The sequence below is a fragment of the Xiphophorus hellerii genome, chromosome 19 (assembly GCF_003331165.1).
Source record: "Xiphophorus hellerii strain 12219 chromosome 19, Xiphophorus_hellerii-4.1, whole genome shotgun sequence".
In the NCBI taxonomy this organism is placed as follows: Eukaryota; Metazoa; Chordata; class Actinopteri; order Cyprinodontiformes; family Poeciliidae; genus Xiphophorus; species Xiphophorus hellerii.
Genome location: NC_045690.1, coordinates 4569563 through 4589900, shown reverse-complemented (window position 1 = coordinate 4589900; position 20338 = coordinate 4569563). Strand labels below are relative to the sequence as shown.

General features: G+C 38.0%; 2 protein-coding genes across 2 annotated transcripts; both read right to left on the bottom strand.

Annotated features, from left to right (window-relative positions):
* Positions 1 to 1868: 1868 nt before the first annotated feature.
* On the bottom strand, positions 1869 to 5511 carry LOC116709420 (cathepsin L1). The gene is given in 12 exon segments (XM_075074307.1): positions 1869 to 2091; positions 2250 to 2353; positions 2439 to 2544; positions 2630 to 2693; positions 2695 to 2733; positions 2735 to 2779; positions 2781 to 2798; positions 3943 to 4134; positions 4212 to 4409; positions 4765 to 4907; positions 4996 to 5100; positions 5376 to 5511. Coding segments are annotated over 10 exon segments (1005 nt in total). The 5' UTR covers positions 5096 to 5100; positions 5376 to 5511; the 3' UTR covers positions 1869 to 2091; positions 2250 to 2253.
* A 4156-nt stretch (positions 5512 to 9667) lies between these two features.
* Positions 9668 to 19374, bottom strand: vgll2b (vestigial-like family member 2b). The gene is given in 5 exon segments (XM_032547937.1): positions 9668 to 13248; positions 14222 to 14668; positions 18307 to 18499; positions 18501 to 18656; positions 19063 to 19374. Coding segments are annotated over 5 exon segments (927 nt in total). The 5' UTR covers positions 19150 to 19374; the 3' UTR covers positions 9668 to 13204.
* Positions 19375 to 20338: the final 964 nt, after the last annotated feature.

The window sequence follows — 20338 nt, the reverse complement described above, 5'->3', positions numbered from 1 at the left end:
CTGAAGTCTTTAAGCTTTGTTACATGAGAGAAAATTAGAGTTAAACGCAGTAAAGCTGAACAGTCTGCGACAAATTAACAAAAGAAAAATCCAGCACCGTAACCTTATTTATAGCTGACGTTAATCTGCAGCAGAGTTAAGCAACTCTCCACTGCCCAAGGTTCAAAAGAGATGTTCAAATACTGATTTAAGTAGCACTATTTAGTTGGATTACATGTAAAATCCCTGAGCGTTATAAATGACGATAGAAAGAGGCCAGACTCCATTAAGGGATTTCTTTGCAGACGGTTGGTGTAAGTGAGTTGCCAGTTTGTCCTAACTAGCAGCAGGTAGATGATATCTCAGGACAGCTAACAAGGATGTTCCAGACCCCAGCAGGTGGAAAATGTGAGTCAGAGACTATTAGCAGGAAAAAATGAACTACTGAGCACAACAAGTGGAGAAAGGGGTAAAACTACTCTCAAAATGACTCAAGCAACACAACAATTTAAACTGTAAACACAGACATCTAGGGTATGAATCTGATTCAATCAAACAAAATGCGGTCAACACTAACTACACATGAATATGAGTCCAATTATAAAGTTAAAGTTGTTGGAGTGATATCAGAGTTTTATGATATCACTACATTTTTAATGAGTTTGTAACCAGTCATATCAATACTTCACTAAATATTGTTTGATTTATTACTTTATACTGTACATTCATCATTCTTTACATTTTGCTTCCAAAAATGCAGGTTTTGATTTTGCCGGCTGGATACAAACCAGAGCTTCTGCAGGGTTTTAAATGTAGGAAATATCAAAGTAAGATCTATTTCAAAGGTAAAGAAAGCTAACCGTTCTGATTTATCAAGCTAATCATTTTCTCTCAGCGTAGTCTCACCCTTCTCTCAAAGACATCATGTCGACGATATTATTACCAACATGATTGGTTTTAGCCTCAAATTTAAAGCGAAAATAGGTTTGTTTGGTTGTTTTGAACATATAAAATCTGAAATCACAGCTGAACATACATTTATGAGTTCATTACACAGAACTCAGATTCATCAAGAGAAAGAATCCCTAATCCTAAATCAACGACTTTAAGCATGAACTACCTGAGTGAGCTAAACATCTTTTGGAGAAATATTTTATGGTCAGATAAGACAAACATTGAGCTGTTATAGGGGTATTTGCTGCTAATGGTACAACTGCTTTTTACAAAGTGAATGGAATAATCAAAAATGAGAACTACCACTAAGTTAGATGGCTGGGATTTGGACAAAGTTGGGTGTCCCAGCAAGACAGAGATCCCAAACAAATATCAAAAACTGGATTTGGGAAGTGGATAAAACAGGCGAGTTAATATGAGATTCAGAGCAGTTACTATGTAGATCCTATAGCTGGGATGTTTTTTTTTTCTTGTTACAAGGGGTCTATCACTCAATAAAACTATAAAATATCTCCTGCAAAAGCGCAGCAGGGGGGAAAAGTGCAAACATTGGTAGGATTTATGGGATTTGGCCGCTCTGAAAATATTTATTTTAACAAACATTCTTAATATTGTCTAAAGTAAAATTTACTGATTTAGGGAGAATACAGATTTTCTCTTTTTAACTCATCAAATATGTACATATACATATTTATATATTTTTAAAAAAAACATAACTGACTTTAAATAAGCACATTTCTCTCTGTGCTGTCAGTTTAAATATATCCAGTGTTTGATGTTTGCTTAAGGCAGATAGACTAGCAAATTTCACCGCTTAATTCTTCACTACTCAGCTTAGCATGCAGTTTTGTCTATTTATGTTTTTCAGAAGAAGAAAAATGTGTAGTGTTGCTATAAATCACTTAACGTTGACAAAGTAAAGCTCATACCAGCAATTTGTATATCCAATGACATATTTTATTTCTTTACATTAATTTACACTGCTCATAAACAACTTTTATTACAAGTGCACTGAGGCAAAGAGCTGTTGTGTTTCTCTCTAACTTGCAGAGAATAGAGAAACATGTTTAGTTTACAGCACATGACTCAGTTGCTCTTAAAAAGGAATTACAGCAAATTACATGTCACTTTTTCCCTCTGTTGAGAAGAGTCCTGAACCTGAAAAATCCGATAAACAGAAAGAGGAAATAAATAGGCAGTAAACCACAGAGTGAAGATAAACAGAGCTTTGGGCTCACATGTGCTGCTAGTATTCTGGCTTTTAGTTTATTTATTTAGCATTTGCATTTAAACTTTTTTTTTTTTTAAAAGCATACCTGTTCAGACCAGTGGATAGCTGGCTGCAGTGGCGATTCCACACTGGTTGTGTTTGTTCCTGGACATCTTGATGTATCCATTGTCTCCCCAGCTAAGACCCCAGCTGCAGAAACAAACAAATAATGTTGTTTTTTCAAAGAAGCATGGTTTGTTTGTAAGGACAAAGTAAATATGAACTACATGCATACCTGTTTTTAACCAGCCAGTAGTCAAGGCCACTGTCAGTGCTGTAACCAACAGCAAGCACTCCATGATCCAGGTCAGTGCTGCTGCAGTCAGGCTCATCATACACACCTACAACACAGATCCACAGGTTAGACAAAAGGTCAGATTGTAAAGTCCCATTGTCATTTCTTTGCAGGTTTTAATCCATATTGACCTGATTCATAAAGCTGGAATGAGGAATGGCCGGCATCAATGCCAATAGAAACTGGTCCGATGGTGGCCTACAGCCTCCTTCAGGGCATTTTCGTCGCCTTGGATTCACATCAACATAGCCGGTGCATGTGGCTCCAATGTTTTTGGGGTTCGTAGCGGCACTGTCCGTCCTGAAAGAGGGAAAACACGCCACAATTCACACTCTGTGTGTTTTCCATGCTAATAGATCAAATGTGATTATATGGAAGCATTTTCAACTGTTTTCTCAGTCTTAGCATTTAGTCGTCCCTTAGCAAATCAGACAGCGTGTGATGAAAACGAAAAATGCTTTTTCAAAAATTGTGAAAGAAATATAATTTATCAGCATATTATCAGCCCTGACAAGCACAATTTTGCAAACACAATAAATGGTTTTTTTTTATTTTATTTTGCTTAATGATTGTCATCATTAACTGCAGTTCTTACAATTCATAAATATTCTTGCATTTTCTAAAATAAAAGTTACTCTCTAGATTCCTGTTTTAGTAATTAAATGTTTTTCTTATCCCATATATATAAATATAATATTTTAACAAAGTCTGGAAATATGAAAAACCGACAGCAACAATGATTCTGATCAAGTTTTTAAAAATGTGTTCCGAAAAAACCTTAATTTAAAGATTGACATATAGCATGCATTGATATACTTTCTCCTACTTTTTAAAAATTATATTATCAATTTCAATCCTGATGCATAGCTATGACTTTTATGAAATTTTAAGCACTTAAAAGTTATCAAAAGTAAGATTTATTTATTTCAATCCACCTCCTTGAAATTGGTAGATTTGCAGAAAAACAACAAAAAACACTGTTAACCCTAAAATGTTTTTATGGATTTTAAGAGCTGGGTGTGAAAAAAATTGAATTGCAATGTATTTCAAAGGAACAGATTTTGAACTGGATTTAGTGACACTAAAATTACTAAAAGGAATTTTAGTGTGCTTAATATGCTTTTAGCATATTAAGCATATTATTCAGCATTCCCCATGACTTGGGGGAAAAAATCACAAAATAGAAGCTTTTTCCCAAAAAATACAAACAAATATTGTTCCATTGCATAAATACAGCAAATGTCATGCAAAAAATATTTTTAAAAAAAAAGTCCAGACACAAAGCTCCCGTTCAGCTTTCAGGATTAATTCAAGTACAGTGTTACATCCAGAAGATGGCAGCATTGTTCACTCATTCAAACTTTTAGCACTCAATAAGTTGATTTGAATGTTGACAATTCTTTGATTCTATTTTGTTTGAAGTTTAAGTAACATTTTTTCTCACCTCGGCCTCATAAGGGTAGGAATCCTCTGTGTCAATCCCACCGTTAGCCTGGATGTACTTGAAGGCGTTGTCCATCAAGCCGCCGTTGCATCCCATGTTGCCATAGTCACCAGAGCAGTCAACCAACTGCTGCTCACTCAGAGACACCAGCTTCCCGGTCTTTCTGAAGGTCTGACCCTCCAGGGAACCGGTCTGCAACAGAGAAACGGTTTTCTTAAGAGAACCATTTCCTGAATTCAAAAGAAACACTAAGTTATTGTGGAGCGTACCGTGCTGAAAGCCCAGCAGGAGCCGCAGTCCTTCTGATCCTTGACATCTGTAACGTATCCCTTGTCCCTCCAGTCAACAGATGTGGGTAGATCGTTGGCGTCGAACAAGCTGAGGAAAGTAGAGCCACGGCGAGGCAGAGAGGCATTGAATGAACGCAGGCAGCCCATAGAAATCACACGCCTGTACTCTTCATTTTCCTGGAGAAGAAGAACCGAGTTCAAAGAGTCATCATAGAGAAATATTTATTTTTTTCTTAACCTGTCCCTTCCTGACAGCCTTGTCAGGCAATGTGATGGGTCTGGTTGCCTTGTAGGTGAAATATAGCTGAAATATGAATGAATAACAAGAAATAAAGCTAAGAACATATTTATTCATGTCTATATTTACATAATAAAGTTATATTATTGGAAATAGAAGCCCAGCAGTTCTCCCTCAGAGCTCCACAGATGATACAAAAGATAAAGAGATGAAATATATTAATAAATCTTAGAATTCAGTCAAATAAAGTGGTGACAATAAAGGTGAAATGGAAGATGATTTTTATGCATATACCATGTCAGCAAAGTAGGTCATTCCAAGACGGTATGACTTGATGCCCTGATCTGCCATGATGTTGTGAACCAGAACCAGTTTGCGATTGTTGAGCCAGATTTCCTTCCGCTGTGCCTCCTCTGATGGAGAGCTGTAAGTCCTTCCTGGAATAAAGAAACAAAAAACCATTAGAAAACAAAGAGGAGAAAATAATCTACACACAAAATGCAGTTAGAGGACGAAGGATCTCACCAAACTTCAGTTTCCAGGCGTGAAATTCGAGGTCTTCCAGTGAGATGCTTGCACAGCTGGCCACAGCCAGAGCAGCAGCAACAAAGAGCAGGATTTTCATCTTGGCTGAACACGAACAGATAAAAAACAAAAACTTGTTTGAGTTACAGGAAACCACACAGGTTATACATCATCTCTTTCACTTCAGCTTTTCTTCTTTTGCTTTTTTCAGACGCTTCCTTGATGTTTGATGTTACCAACTCTCAGCAGCAGAACTTTAGTTCTGTAACCTACTTTTAATGAATGTCTCTTTTACCTCTTCCTCTCGCTCCTTTCCCCCTTTGTTTTAATGTTAGTATATAACAGAACGTGTATGAGGTTTAGGTCTTATGTGCTCTTACCTGCGCCTATCTTTGTTTCTGGGCTGAAGACAGATGTATTTCCTCCAGTGGGTGACAGAGGTGTGTTGGAAAGAGTTTCTTATATAGATGACAACTGTTATGATTACAGCATTCCAGTCAGGTGGCTGTCAGGACAGGAGCCCATAAACAAAAAAGATAACAAGTAAAGCACAAAAACAAGTAAAAGGTGGAGTTAGAAGTTATGAGAAGCTTGCATGATGTCAAATAGATTCAACCTCAGCAAAATAAGCAACATCAGTTACTCATTTGGGGTTTCTACGACGTGACTTCACTCAGCAGTTTGTTGGTTTGAGATTTTACAGTCATGTAACATGTGATGGTAAAATATTTTTCATTTGAATACCACAGCTGGGATTTTCTGTTGCTTTCAGCCTGCTTCCAGTCAGAGAAGTGGGGGTTCTTCTGAGTTCCAGACGAAATCTAACGACATAAAAAAAAAAAATTAATTAAACAGGCTTGGCATGCGCTCACACCCACATGTTTTTTATGAAACCTAGTAGGCAAAACAATGGTGCATTGGAACATACTGAACGTGCAGAACCCAGGTGTGTTTCTGTTTCCTAAAGCAGGCTGACTTCAGCGAACACCCACTCAATTATAGTTACCTGAATTATGAGGGTTTACATGAAATGTTGCTCCATCTTTACCTCTTTAAAACGATCTGGGCTGAAATAACTCCACTCACTCCACAAAAATAAATTCTGTCGAGATTGATGAAAACACAAACAAAAAAATCACACTTCTGCAACTTTGATAACTTTTTATAACCTTCTGGAGGAAGTCTTCTCAGGCTCTGAACACATCAACACACAGAGCACCCACTGTGAGAAACCCTTATTCTAAGTTAGCTTTGATTAAGATTTAAGTTTTAAGTTTTTTATTTTTTTTTAAGACCAAAGTTTCTTCCTTTGTTTGACTTGGTCCCTGGTCTTCAGTGTTAAACAAGCTGCACTGTTAAAATGTGTAGAAATAAACACGAAACTGAGAAGAGTTCTTCTTACTTCAGACTTGAATGTATTATTTATTTTCCAGAACACAAAGTACTGAATTTTTACAAAGTGGTAGGAAGTGATACAAGATTTTTGATTTTTACAAATAAAAATCTGAGGGAGGTGTTGTGCACATGATCTAATACTTTCTGAATCAAAGGACAATGGCAAGTCTTTTAGAATGTCTCTCTACAAGTTTTGCACATTTAAAGCCTGAGATTTTTGTCCATTTCTCTTTACAAAAAACTTGAGCTAAGAAATGGGTGCACAGCATCTGTTTTCAAGTTAGATTTTGGTCTGGACTTTGACTGGTCCATTCTAAAACATTCCTTTGCTCTGAACACAAAAAGGTTGCTTCTTCAGTTGGCACTTGCAGGTTTGGTCTGTAGTTTTACAAAAAAGTCAAAATTCCCGAGAATTTGGAGTGGAATAGATGGAACTTCACAACAACTCAAATGTCAAAATCTAACATGGCCGCCTGACTCTGTGATAGAGAAATTAGACAAGGACACACAAAAGTGACTGTAGATCTGCACCTCTGACAATTTGCATCTCAAGTAAGTCAGACTTCAAAGTTTTGGTTGTTCATTATGTGAGGGAATTTTTCATCTATAGTTCGTTTACTTTGGCCCGAATCCATTGATTGAATAAACTCACAACTGAGGTTTTTTTTTACTCATTAGAGCAATTCTGAAAATTTAGGATTTAAAGAAGTTAGAATGTCAATGCACTCCACACTTTTTAAGATTTTAATTTGTAAACATGTTTTAAGAATCCCTTAATTCTCCTTCATGTTTGTCTGTCACATAAAATCCCAAGACGTTTGTCAGTCGTAGCGTCACAATACATTGAAAAGTTAAAGTGGTGTGATAGTATACACATTTATTCCCAACTCATGCCAGTCTACCTCTTGGATGTCACAAGGCTCTTAGTCTCATGACAGAGCTTAAACCATAAAGATAGAGTAAAAAGCAAAGAGAACTGATAACCAAGCTAAAACGTTACGCAAGTCATATTTATTTGCTTTTGTGGACTCAGTCTGTGAGTCTCCTGCAGTAGTAAACAAACATAGCTTACTTTAAGAAATTAAGTGGATGCTTCTTAATTTTAGATAAACAAAATTAACTGTCATTTAGTTTACAGATGTTTGATATTTGAAGAGAAAACATTTTAAAAAAGCCACAAGAATTTTCTGTTTAATTAAAAACAGACATAGAAATATGTTAGAGATAAATAAGTGCTTCTGCTATGACATGCATGCCTCAACTATGGACCAAAGCTACAAAGAGCAAAAAGTGAGACTGTATCATAGTCTGATTATGGCAAAGTGCTCACGTCTTTGTTCTCCTCAAAAGGTCCCAAAACCTCCATTACACATTGTAAGATTTTACTGTGTGCTAAAAAAGACACGTTGACTCAGATGAGACATCTGGATGTATTTAGAGGGATGATGCCTCTACCTCTGATTAGTGATCTCCTGTGTTTGCTTCTACTTCATGATTATTTCTGCAGCTCGGCTATCAAGATGACATTTGATCATGAGGCATAATTTTTAATCTTTGTTGAAGCTCAGTCTAATTTTACTTTTTGCTTTGCATGTCAGGATGCAAATAGACAGGATCATGTGAGTCTTGAAAACTAGTCTTGTGTTTTTCTGTTTTATGCAGTCAGACAAACTGAAACTGAAAGAGCATTTTTTTAAAAACACATCTATGTTGATTGTTATCTAAATATCTAATTCTAGAAGAATTTAGTGTTATGTATTACTGTTTGACTCTGCTAGAAGGGTGTTACTTTACTTTCAAAATGTAAACCATATAATCCTGATTAAATCCAGAAGAAGAATCACATTTGGAAAAAATGGCCTGAGTAACAAAAAGAGTTGTTAAATCTGTTCATTCTTGCTTTTGGTTAATTTTACCAGTTTTACTATTGCTTTGATCCTGTTTTTGTCTCCTACTAATAGGTTGCCAAACCAGGTGATAAAAGCAAATGTAAGTACAGTAACAAATGATCATAGAAAACGATCATCAACTTTTTACAAACTCTAAATTGATTCCATTTAAGGAGGAAGTGCAATGTTTGATGTGCTTTTTTGCAGATGTCATCAGAATTTTCACTAAATGTCAGCTTCCTGTCAAAGATAACAGCCTCGATATTTATATGACTAAAAGATTCTGCACTGTAATTTAGTTTTAAGTATAAAATCCTTCAGCTGACCAGGTGAGTCATTCTCTCCTTGCCCAGTAACAAACTGATAATAACTTGATCTGCAATGGTTTCTGTAATTGTTAGTGTACATGACATACAATAATGAAAAGAGAATACAAGTCCTGAGGATATGACTTCTAGACGCTGTCATCAATCCTTAGATTGTGTTTTACAGTGCATTGCAATGGTATACATACTGTTACAGTTTTTAAAACACAAACCTTAATGTAATTTAATTGGGATTCTATGCATAAAAGTGATATCAAAGCAAAAAGATTTAATGGTTTTAAAAGAAATTCTGACTTTAAACAGTCTGAGAAAAGCAGTTTTTTTCAAGTAGCCCTAATCCTCTTACATACAAATGAAATCTAAAAGGTGTGATGTACATTTATTTGCTTTGTGCAGCCATGTTTGGCTGCAGTTACAGCAGCAGATTTTTTTGAGGTTTGTCTCTAGCAGGTTTTTCTCCTGTGTGTAGGAAAAGCATCCTCCACCACCGTGCTTCCCGTTGAGATAGTGGGTTTATGATCATATGCAGTGTTAGTTTCATACCGCACATACCAAAAAATTAATTCTGGTCTCATCTGACCAAAGGACTTCACCCACATGGCTTGTAGCAAACTGGAGGTTTAGACTCAAACTGGTCCTGATAACAGGCTCTCCAACTTGAGTTGTAGGTTTCTGTGGTTCTTCACAGCTACCTGAACCTGACCTTTCAAATTACTTTGGCACATTTGCAATTGTGCCATAATCCTCTCATGTTCAGATGATGGATTAACCAGAGTTCTGTGAGATATTGTTTCAGAACCTAACCCTGCTTTAAATAACATTCTCTCTGTACTGTCTGCTGTGTTCTTTAGTCTTCATGATGATATTTGTTTTCAATCAGCTGCAATCTGCTGAGTAACTATGACCTATAGAATGAGAAGCATCACAAGTGTGTTTATGTGTGTAAGCACGGTTGGAGTCACGAGGAGCTCTGCACGGCGCTGAAGGTTGTGACTGATCTGGAGTTCTACCAATCATTTACTACACCTGCAAAAGCAAGTCAGGAGTCAACATAGTAGCAGATAGATAAAAAAACACATTTATTCTGTCCAGTTTCATGGATCAAAGGTTTATATAAACTTGGAAGTGGTTGGAGAATGTGTTTAAGGGCGTCTCCACACAAGCTTAGGGGAAATACTGAGTTTGTTCTCCGGAGGCAAAACTGAAACTGGCTTACGGTACAGCAAAAGAAGAATTTCCTTTCCCGTAATTTCCCCTTCCTCTTATGTTGTCTAGCACATGGCTGACACATCATATCTGTTCCTAAATTAATAAATGGCAACAAGCAAGACACATTTCTTACCACATTTTTTTTTTTTTGCCACCATTAAAGTTTCTTAAACAAATTCCCCGTCCTTATTTTAAAGCTCTGTGAAATGAGTTGTTTTTAAATGTGTGTTATATCATGTGACTTCCTCCACTGAATGATCATATGACCCGCTCTGTTGCAGGTGTTATATTTCAGAAATTGTCTGACTGTAAACTGTGACTAAAACTAACTGGCAAGTTATTCTCAGGAAATGCTGGGAATTATTGCTAACTTCTTCTTTGGATGATTATAGTAAAAAAAAAAAAAATTATAATCTAAACCATAATATGACTCATTAAATTATCTTCTCACTTCTCAGATTACAGGCAGTCAGCAGGAATATTAGGACACAAAGGAGTACATTTATTGAAATCTCTTATCTAGTCGCTGGAAACCTATTTGAATTAGTTTTTGACAAAATATTGTTAAGTCAAACATTAACACCAATATATAAATGACAGCATTTCACAGTGAAATAGGCAACACGGTAAAAGACATTATCATTATAACTTGATCTAACTGGCTGTGTTAAGAAACCACCAGGAGATGGCAGCATTTCTCAAGGCAACACTTAAATAGGATACACAAACTCATCTATATCAATCTTTAAACTTGATCAATTGGCAGATTAGATCACTTATAACATGGGTTTCGTTGTAAGTGAAATAATCTGTCAATGGAAATAGTACTTTTTAATCTGCCAAGGAATTTATGACTTAAAACAAGCTCGAATATTTTGTTGAAAAGGTACTTGTAAGTTTGTTTTGTCTTATTTCAGGTGTACTAAGATATTTGTACTAAAAAGTAGGCAAAAATTGCTTGGTAAAACTTTCTGTTTTGGCATTATAATTTAGTCTTGATCAAACATTTTGAACACGTCTTCCTAATAAAGTGAGCAGTACGTGTATATTAAATTTGTACTAATAAAACCAACATGAATTACCTTAATGCTGAGAACTCAACAGTAATTTTAACATTATTTTACATATAATAGTTGCAACAACTTACAACTGATCAGAGTGCAACGCAAAAAGTGCTAACTGTTGCTTTATTGTGAAAACACCAGAAGATGGCAGCATTTCCAAAGCATCACACACGATATAGATCAGTTTAGAAAACACTCTAAATTTATATTAACATGATTTTATACGAACGGCCTCCTCCTACTTCCTCTCTCAGATCTGTTAGACTGAATCAATCAGATTAAATGCTGGACCTCTTGAAGGATCCAAAGCGGAAAGAAACGTCCTTCTAATAAAGCAACGATGTGTTTGGAATTGGAAACTAAGAGGGAAAGCTGTCTCTTGTAAACTCGTCTAATTTCATTACCCTGCATATCTCCTCAGCTTAGTCATTCACACTGCTGGCTGCTCTCACACTGCGAGTCAAAAATAATGTATCAGCCTCTAAAATGCGGCAGTCCGCTTGGTTCAGGCTTTACTTTGCAAACTGCGTAATCTGATTATTGGATCAATAACAGAGCAACATTTGAAGCATTGCTCGGATAGCTGGCTTCCTCTCGCGTTGCACATTGCTGCCATTCAGCACTCGTTCTCACTTTGTAGGTGACAAAGTGTGAATGCGAGCAGGAATTCAAATGGAAGGCCTTTTAAATGAGTTGAGTCTGGAAGTAAAACCGTGATCACATCTGGCTCTGCTACCGTCTCAGGGACACAAACATCTGTGCATTCCCTGAATTTGAGAAGCTGATCTGATATCTTCAGTTTAGCATATGTTGCTTATGCTAAATTAAATATTTTCTTAATCAATATTGTCACCTTATTCAATTATCAAAAATACTTACAAACACAAGACATGGACAAAGTTTATGTGCACACAATAAACACATTTCCAAAGAACTTATTTTAAATCTATATGTGCTTGTAACTTGTTGATTCTACTCATAATAAGGTCATATTTATTTATTTTAATCTATAAAAATGACCAAATGTAGCTTCAGCTATCCATTCCTGTTCCAACAGTGAGTAAAAAGTGACTTACACACTGGGCAGAAGTTTATCAAAGCCCATTTCTTCAGGGATAAAATGTATGTTCTGCAGAAAGAAAGGGATTTGAACAAAGCTTTAACTGGAAAAAAGTATTTGTCTGTGTTCAAAGAAACTATTCGGCAAAAATATCTTTGTGAAACGCAAGCGAGTTCTGAAGGAAAATACAAGGAAATGAGGGAGAATTAAAGCCTTTTGCACAAGGACGATTACTGTAATCATTCAGGAGATGTGGTAATTAACCATAAAAATATTTATTGACAATAAAATTTTCTGGGACACAAAAATGAGAAATAATTCACACACGGAAAAACCAAAAAATATTCAAGAAGTCCAAATTCAAAACCACAATAAAAGGAAAGAAAACCCTGAAATTTTGAACTAAAATGGAACATCTTCATATTAAAAATACTACCTTCTCTCAGCGTGTTCATGGATAAATATGATCTGACAGCATTTGAAACAATATCCTTGAGAAACTACACCAAAACCACATTTCACTGGCTGATCTATAACTGTCCACTTTTAAAAACATCAACTGAACCACAAGAATCTCAGAACACTGGCCAAGCAATCATATTAAAAATAAACATTAACACTGATAAATAAAAACACTTTATTTTAAAAGAAATGTTTGTTTTGTTTGTTTTTTGTCTTGTTTTTTTAAAGGCCTTGTGATGACTGTCACAAAGCACTAACCTCCATGAATTCTGCTCTTGGATATTGCTGCACATTGCATTTGTGAAATGCAGATAAGTGGATAATGACAATGACTGTAGCAACACAGAGCATGAGACTGAGATAACCAGGAAGGTTGGAAGAAATCCCTTCACGCTGTGATTCATCCCTGTACCCCTCTGTCTTTTTTTTTCTCCCCCAGCTGCAAAAGTCTGCTGTGATCCTGTTTCCCAATCCAAACAGGTCACCGTGGCCCTCATCCTGCCAGAACAACTGGATTCAGAGCTGGAGGAGAGGGAGCAACGATGGTGCACACCATGGCCAGTTCAGATGCTGGGCCTCTCTCCCTCGTTCCCTCGCTTCTTTATCTCCATGGTGCACACATGTCGACCTGGAGCAAGGCCGTGTACTGGCAGGGGAGGCTAAAGGCAGAAAGAAGGGGGTGGATGGGGATGTGGTGTGTGAATGTGTGGGGTGGGAGTGAAAGGACACAATGCTTGAAAAGCAGAGCAGATCCAGGGACTAATTGGGTCTGGTAATGGCAGGTCAGTGTTACTGAAGGGCTCGTTAGAACCAGTACAGCTCCTTGCCTTTCTTGTGCTGCTGGAGACCTGAGGAAATAAAAAAAACATGGAAACAATGAGAAGGACAACAGTGAACGGCAGAACACAGGTTGTCATGGAGCCTTCTATGGCCAAACATGCTGGTTTAGGCGGGTGAAAAGAGCTTCTGTGATGATTATGATGTGTTGTATGTTTTTGTATGCAGGTCTGCACATGGAGGAGGGGTGGGGGGGTATAGAGGGGGTTGAACCTGGAGCATGCGTCCCTGTGTGTCTCCGCAAATCAGAATTGATATTAACCTGATATAGTATTGATTTTTAAACTATTGATGATCTTGGTCAAACCTATTTATAAGACTTGTAGGCCATAAAGTGAGAGTTCATGATCAGACATAATATTTATGAAAACCCTCAGTTCTCAGTTCAGTCTGGTATTTGGTTTAACTTGAATAAACTCATTTTCATTGGTTCAGAACAGTGTGTTCCTTTACGATGTGCATAGTAAAAGCTTGTACATTTTAGAGTTTAAATATTGCATATAGAGATTTGTTTTCAAGTTGTTTGATCAGTTTTCTTAAATTTATTTATGATTTTACTTTTGTGCTACTGAGTTGACTGGATCAAACTGCTCCAAATCTATTTTAAGATTTTTAAAAAGTTACAGAAAAGCTTCATTTGAAAGTGGATTAGTTTATGGACAAATAAACATTGACCACTTTTGTTAGCTGTCTTCTTTTGACATAATTTTTTGTTTTAATTATTGACCACTTATTGTTAAATTGTGACACAACATTGTGGAAATTGTACCCCTTCCTATTTTAGTGGCTGTAAAACTGTTTTTGAATTCCTTACTTGCAGAGTCGCTATTTGTTCTTTTGTTCTTACTGCATTTTGTTGGTAATGCAAATTGAAAGCTCAAAAACGTCTTGAATGAACATTATGCAAAGACATTTCTTTTTTGCTTTCAAAGACAAATTGAAAAAGAAACACTCGTATGATTCAGGACATTTCTGAGTGGCTACCTGCATCCATGTTGAGAGCCAGCGTCTGGCTGACATCTCCAGGGGGCAGCAGGCTCGGCCAGGAGGTGGTGGGCTCCAGCTTGCCCACTTCATAGTGGCTTGGCAAGGTGGGAAGATGAGGTGGTCTCACAGTGGGCACGAGCAGACCCCCGTAGTGAGACTCCAGGGCCGACGGCGAGTACAGTTCATGTAGAGGTCGAGGGGGGCCATAGGCTTGGGCCTGAGGGTACCCCCAGCCCTCCGGTGGGTGGGGGTGGGGATGAGTGTGGGCGTGTGGGTGGGGGTGAGTATGCGGGTGTGACAGGCCTGGATGCAGCGCCGACGCGTACGGGTCCATGGAATAAGCTGGGGCGCTGGTCTCACAGTGGGGGCGACTCTGAGGTGACGTGTAGTTACTGTCCCAGAAAGACGGGGGGAAGCTGCGCCGACTGTTAGAGGAAGAAGTTTCTAACAGACGAGAGAAAAACTCCGATCAACATCAGATCAAGTCTTGAGTCCTATCAATCAATCAAGTTTATTTGTATGACACATTTCAGCAGCAAGGCAGTTCAAAGTGCTTTACATCATAAAAACATCATACAGTCACTAATTGTGAAACTAGTAACAGGCATTGCATTTTGCCAAGTGCCATCGTTAAAATAATCAATAAAAATCGAATATATTGGTCAATGTTCCATTTAAGATGGTTTAAGAGCAACTCTAAACGGGTGAGTTTTTAGTCTTGATTTAAAGGAACTCAGTGTTTCATCTGTTTTGCACTTTTCTGAAAGTTTGTTCCAGATTTGAGATGCATAGAAGCTGAATGCTTCTGCACAATCATTACCTCCAGATGAATCAAAACAAAACTGAGATTTTAGAACTGGTAATGGCATTCAGAAACAAAATCCCAGTAAAACTGAACAATCTTTACAATGAATTAATTTATATTCTACGTTTTGAAGCTCAAAATGTATTGTTTAATGTTTTTATTCTGACATTTAGTAATAAAAAAAATCATGTAAGAACTCCACCAGTGTGACTGTTCTTTTTCTTAGAGCCCATGACCATGTACACTTACAATCAAATGTTTAAAAAGACACATAACTTTTTTCCTTCAGTGTCTGACATCTAATAAGACTTATTTATTTCTTTGTTTTAGTCTAGCTAGGATTAGCAAAATTATTTCTAACTTCAAATTCAGAAGTATACCAAGATTTCCTCAGTATTTGGTGAAATTGACCCTGATTGGGGCTCAAATGTTTTCAGTATCATTTCATGATTTCTCACAATAGTTTGCTGGATTTTTAATATATTCCTCCTGACAGACCTGTTGTAGCTGCTTCATGCTTGTAGGCTGTGGGACACTTTTTCCTGTCCAAAATATTTTGTGTAACTTTTGATTTAGCTTAGTTCTACATAATTTTCTCTCATTATGACACCATTTAGTTTGTGAAGTGCACTTTCCCTTATGCAGCCAAACATCACGATGCTGGCACCCAGGTACCTCACACTTGGGATTGTGTTTTCAGGCTTCCAAGTGTTCTCATTTTTCCCTTAATTATGGAGAAAAACTTACATTTTTGAATCGTCATGTCTCCGGCATCTTCAGGCATCTGGAAATCGTACCAAAGGATGATTCAGACTTGTGGAGATGTGTCTCTAATTGGTTCAAATGTCATAAATTAACCTGTCAGAAGCTTACAAAGCCATGACATCATAATCTGGGCTCCTAAATTCTCTAAAGGAATAGTAATCTTAGTTTACATAAACTTCTGGTTTTGAAAAAAACATAATCTTTGAAAATCTTCACTCACTCACAATATTCTTACTTGTAGCAAATCATTTTGGTGACCCTATGTGACTGTAAAACAGGAAAAGCTTAAACAGCATTACTGACAGATAGTAAGAATAAAGCTTAGTGTCTTCTTATACAGTTTACGTAAATATATGGTTTGAACTGTTTAATCACAGTTTTGCCCTGGATGTTATATTGATTTAAAATCATTCTGTTCACTATAATAATTATTTAATTTGTTTTATTGCTGATAAACATTTATATCACTTGTTTGACTCAAGTGTAGATTTGAGTTTAAACTTTTTTTTTTATTATTTATCATTAATATTTTCATTTTGCTTTTAGTTTTAGAACTCACATCAGGATTTTAGAACCAATGATTTTTAATTTTTCACTCCCTTCTGTTTTTATTTCACATAAAGCACATTGTGTTGCCCTTACTGTGAATACCAAGTGCTCTAAAAGTACAGATTAACTGACTGGTTGGTGCACTTATTTCACAGAAGCAAATGAATGGGAATGAATCAACGAGTGCTAAAGCATAGATGTTGCTCACATGACTGCGACACCCTCTGGGTCAGATATCTTCCTCATTGGATCATAGGGTCACAAGACCCAGGTCCAACAAGACACAGAAATAAACACAACCACGCTCCCATACACTTAAAGAGAGACACAATTTAGAAAGAGAGATGTCCATATATCCTAGAATGCTATATAAGGCAGACGCTGTAACCTGGAGGCAGCCCAGGGCTCAAAGAGTGTTAAATCATTGGCTGTGGTGACACTTCTCACTTTCATGTCAGCCCGGTGCTCCTGAAAATCTAAAAACACACACAAGCAGTTCTGACCCCATGCTAGCACCCGCTGCCCCTCTCTTCTGCGCCCCACACCTTCACCTGTTGTTTTCGCAACCCCTCCCGCTCTCTGCACGCCCTTGACAGAGATTCAATATGCTGTTATATATTTTCAGAAATATAGCTTTATATTTAGCTATTCCTCAAGAAGACCCACCATGTCTCTCATTGTTGCTACTGCACTGAGAATAGACATAAATCCGAGTAGCAGGCAGGCAGCTGACTGTGCAACCATTGTGGAGCATGAGTTGGAATCAGAGTCAGAATGGCTGCCGCGGAGATGTTTGAAGGGGATACGCCGGCGAGGCTGTACGCTTACAGCTGGGTATAAACATAGCATCTGTTGTGAGGCAGGGAGTGCTCGCTGGTGCCGAAATGAAGACGTCCAGCCTAACGAGAAAAAAGAGCGCAGAGAGAGCAGAGTGGGGCAGCGATTGAGGGGGCAGACCCTACATGGAGAGCTGAGGGACACCCTGTTGGACGCATAGAGCTTAGGGAGATTTTCAATTTCAGGTGTCCTACTCAGGGCATAGGTTCAGATAAGCAAGCATACAGTCGTTTAATTGTAAGATGGATTTTAAATATCAAAATTACAACACAAACTCTTACAAATATTTTAAATTTCTTGAGGCCCAATAAATCAAAACTTTTAATGACACAAATTACATAAAGCAACGCACACAGCTGCGCAGACTCTTTTTTTTTTTGTATCTTACTTCAAACTTTTGGCCCAACCAGAACCACAGAAGCCACATTATTCGGCCAAAGAGCCGTTGACCTGCATGACCTTCTGCCCTGACTTCTCCAAGACCACATCTACCCTTCAGTCCAACTTTCTGCTGTGCTCTGCAGAACTGCCAGCTCCATCAGTGTCTTAAAATTTATGAAATACACCCCAAAACACACCTGGCACGCATTTGTGGGCCCACTATGTGTTTTGCTCAGACCGAATGTTTGCAAAATGGGACTAAGATCACAAAACTCATTTATGGGAACCACGTGTATTTACTCATTTGAACATGGATCAGAAATACCAGCAGGATACTCAATGCAGGCATTAGGTGAGTCACATTGAATAAATTCAGATCAAATTGCACAAACATTTCTACAACCAGTATGGGTGTCACTTTTTGCCAGTTGTCCTCTGTCTGTGTTGGAAAATCAGTTTAGAGCTATATGTCTAATAATTATGATAGCAATAATCATAATCATAATAAATTGGTTAGTCACAAATACTAAATTTTTCCCCAAACAAACAACATTGATATTTATCCCAGCTTTATTTTGAAAAGCTAGCAGAATATTTTGTCATCCTGGCCTATATTAGCTTTATTTACAATGATATATCTCATGACTTTAATTGTGAAGACAATAATTTCCATTAGTGGTGCAAAATATTAACAACATTAATATGCCTGGTTTAGACCCATTAGTCATGTGAAACCTGCAGCTACCTGTGCCCTGTTGCTCTGGCGCCCGCCGTTTGCCCTCTCCATCCATGTAGGAGCTGAGAGCCCTGGAGAAGTGCTCGTCCACCACGCTGCTGATGTCTCCATGGTAGTAAGTGAAGAGCACACAGCGAGAAGTCAGGTACTCTGCCTCGGGGCCCTCCTGCTTCTCCTTGGGGCCCTCCAGCTGGCCTCGGTACTGCAGGTGTGTAAGAGGAGGAGGAAGAAGAACTGGACGAAGATGAGGAGGAAGTTGATCCTCCAGTGCCTGGGCCCCCAGACATCCCTTCGGGAACGCTGGAAGGTTCCATAAAATCCCGACTGTTGGGCGCAGAGCTGCTCAGACCTGAAGGAGCCTGTCAGGAGGAGATCAGCGGGCAGGAGGAGGGACATGGGAGGGGGAGCAGGGAGCGGGTTAAGACAGGTGCTGCAGAAACACTTCTGGAAATTATTATGAGGCTTTTTGACATGCTTATCATTGTGCTGCTGCGCTGGTATGTCCATGCGCGCTAATATACGTGCGTGAAACATCTGATTTGAACAAGATAAATGAGTCATTCAATTAAAAATAAATAAATAAAAATTCAATCGTAAATGTATTAAATGTCTTGCCTAAAACCAAGCCTATTCACGTTTGCGCACAAGCCACATCAACCAGCATAATGTATCCAATTTAAAAATATTCTACATTCATCTCAGTGACTCCAGTTAAACTTGGAGGGGGGGGAGTAACTGAACTTTAAATATTTGCTCGCATCCTACCTGTAAGCTATTGATAAAAGCGGGAGCAGTCGGTGCGTACGGTGCGTAATGTCCATAGGCTGGATACATAACATCCAAACAGCTCATGGTAAACGAGCGGTGTCCTCACTGTTCTGCTGGAACCGACCTTCGCAACCGATTGCGTGACAACATCCCTGTTTGTGGAAGTGGGGAGAGCTCAGTTGGGGTTATGCGGCGTGAAGCAAAGCCCGTTCCAGATTTGACATGATCACTCCAGAAGGAGCGCAGTCCTTCCGCTTCCAGCGCGCTCCTCAACAGCCGCGGTTGCAAAATGTGGAGAGGTTTATGAAGCAAGCATGAGGGTGTCCTGTCCTGTGCATCGCAGTGTCGACCCCTCCTACCCCGCCATCTCCTTCCACTCCTACCCTCCAGCTCCACATTTTTATCCCCGGCAGCGCGGTTATATCCACAATATGAAAATTAATAATGGATGATTTAGCACAAATCATTTAGATTATGGGACATAATGGTAGACTCCACTTTTCCTCCATTGTAAAGTTGAAGTAATTCATTCAATTTACTAAATAGGTGACATTCACATATATTCAGTAATTGTATAAGACTAATAAAAGGGGATTTTAAAAAATTAAATCTGAGTCTATTGAAAAGTATGCCAAGGTTTATTTGTGCAGCATTTTCAGCAACCAGACATTTCAAACTTTGAATACAAAGTGCTTTACATGATGAAAACATAAAAACTTATAATACAGTCATGTAACAAAAGGAAAGTAAAACGTTGGACACTCAAAGTCAACTAAGATGGGTTTTTAGTTTCGATTTGACTGCACTATTTCAGGATTTTCATGGTTTTCTGGAAGTTTGTTCCAGATTAGAAGAGCCTAAAAACTGAATGCTGCTTCTAAATGTTTGGTTCTGGTTCTGGGGATACAGAGCAGACCAGAACCAGAAGTCCTGAGTGGTATGGAAGGCCGATAGAATAACATGTATTTTGGTACTAAATCATTCAGGTATTTATTGACAAAAAGTATTATCTGAACTCCAGGGAGCCACTGTAAGGTCTTTAAAACTGTGCTGATGTGCTCTGTCTTCATGGTTTTAGTGAGAACTCGAGCAGCAGCGTTCTGGATCAGCTGCAGCTGTCTGAGTTTTTAGGCAGACCTGTGAAGACTTTGTTGCAGTAATCAATGCGAGTAAAGATAAATGCATGAATGAGTTATTTAAAATCTTGTTTAATCCTGGAAACATTCTTCAGGTGATAGAAGGCTGACTTTGTAGCTGTCTTTCTGTGTCTTTG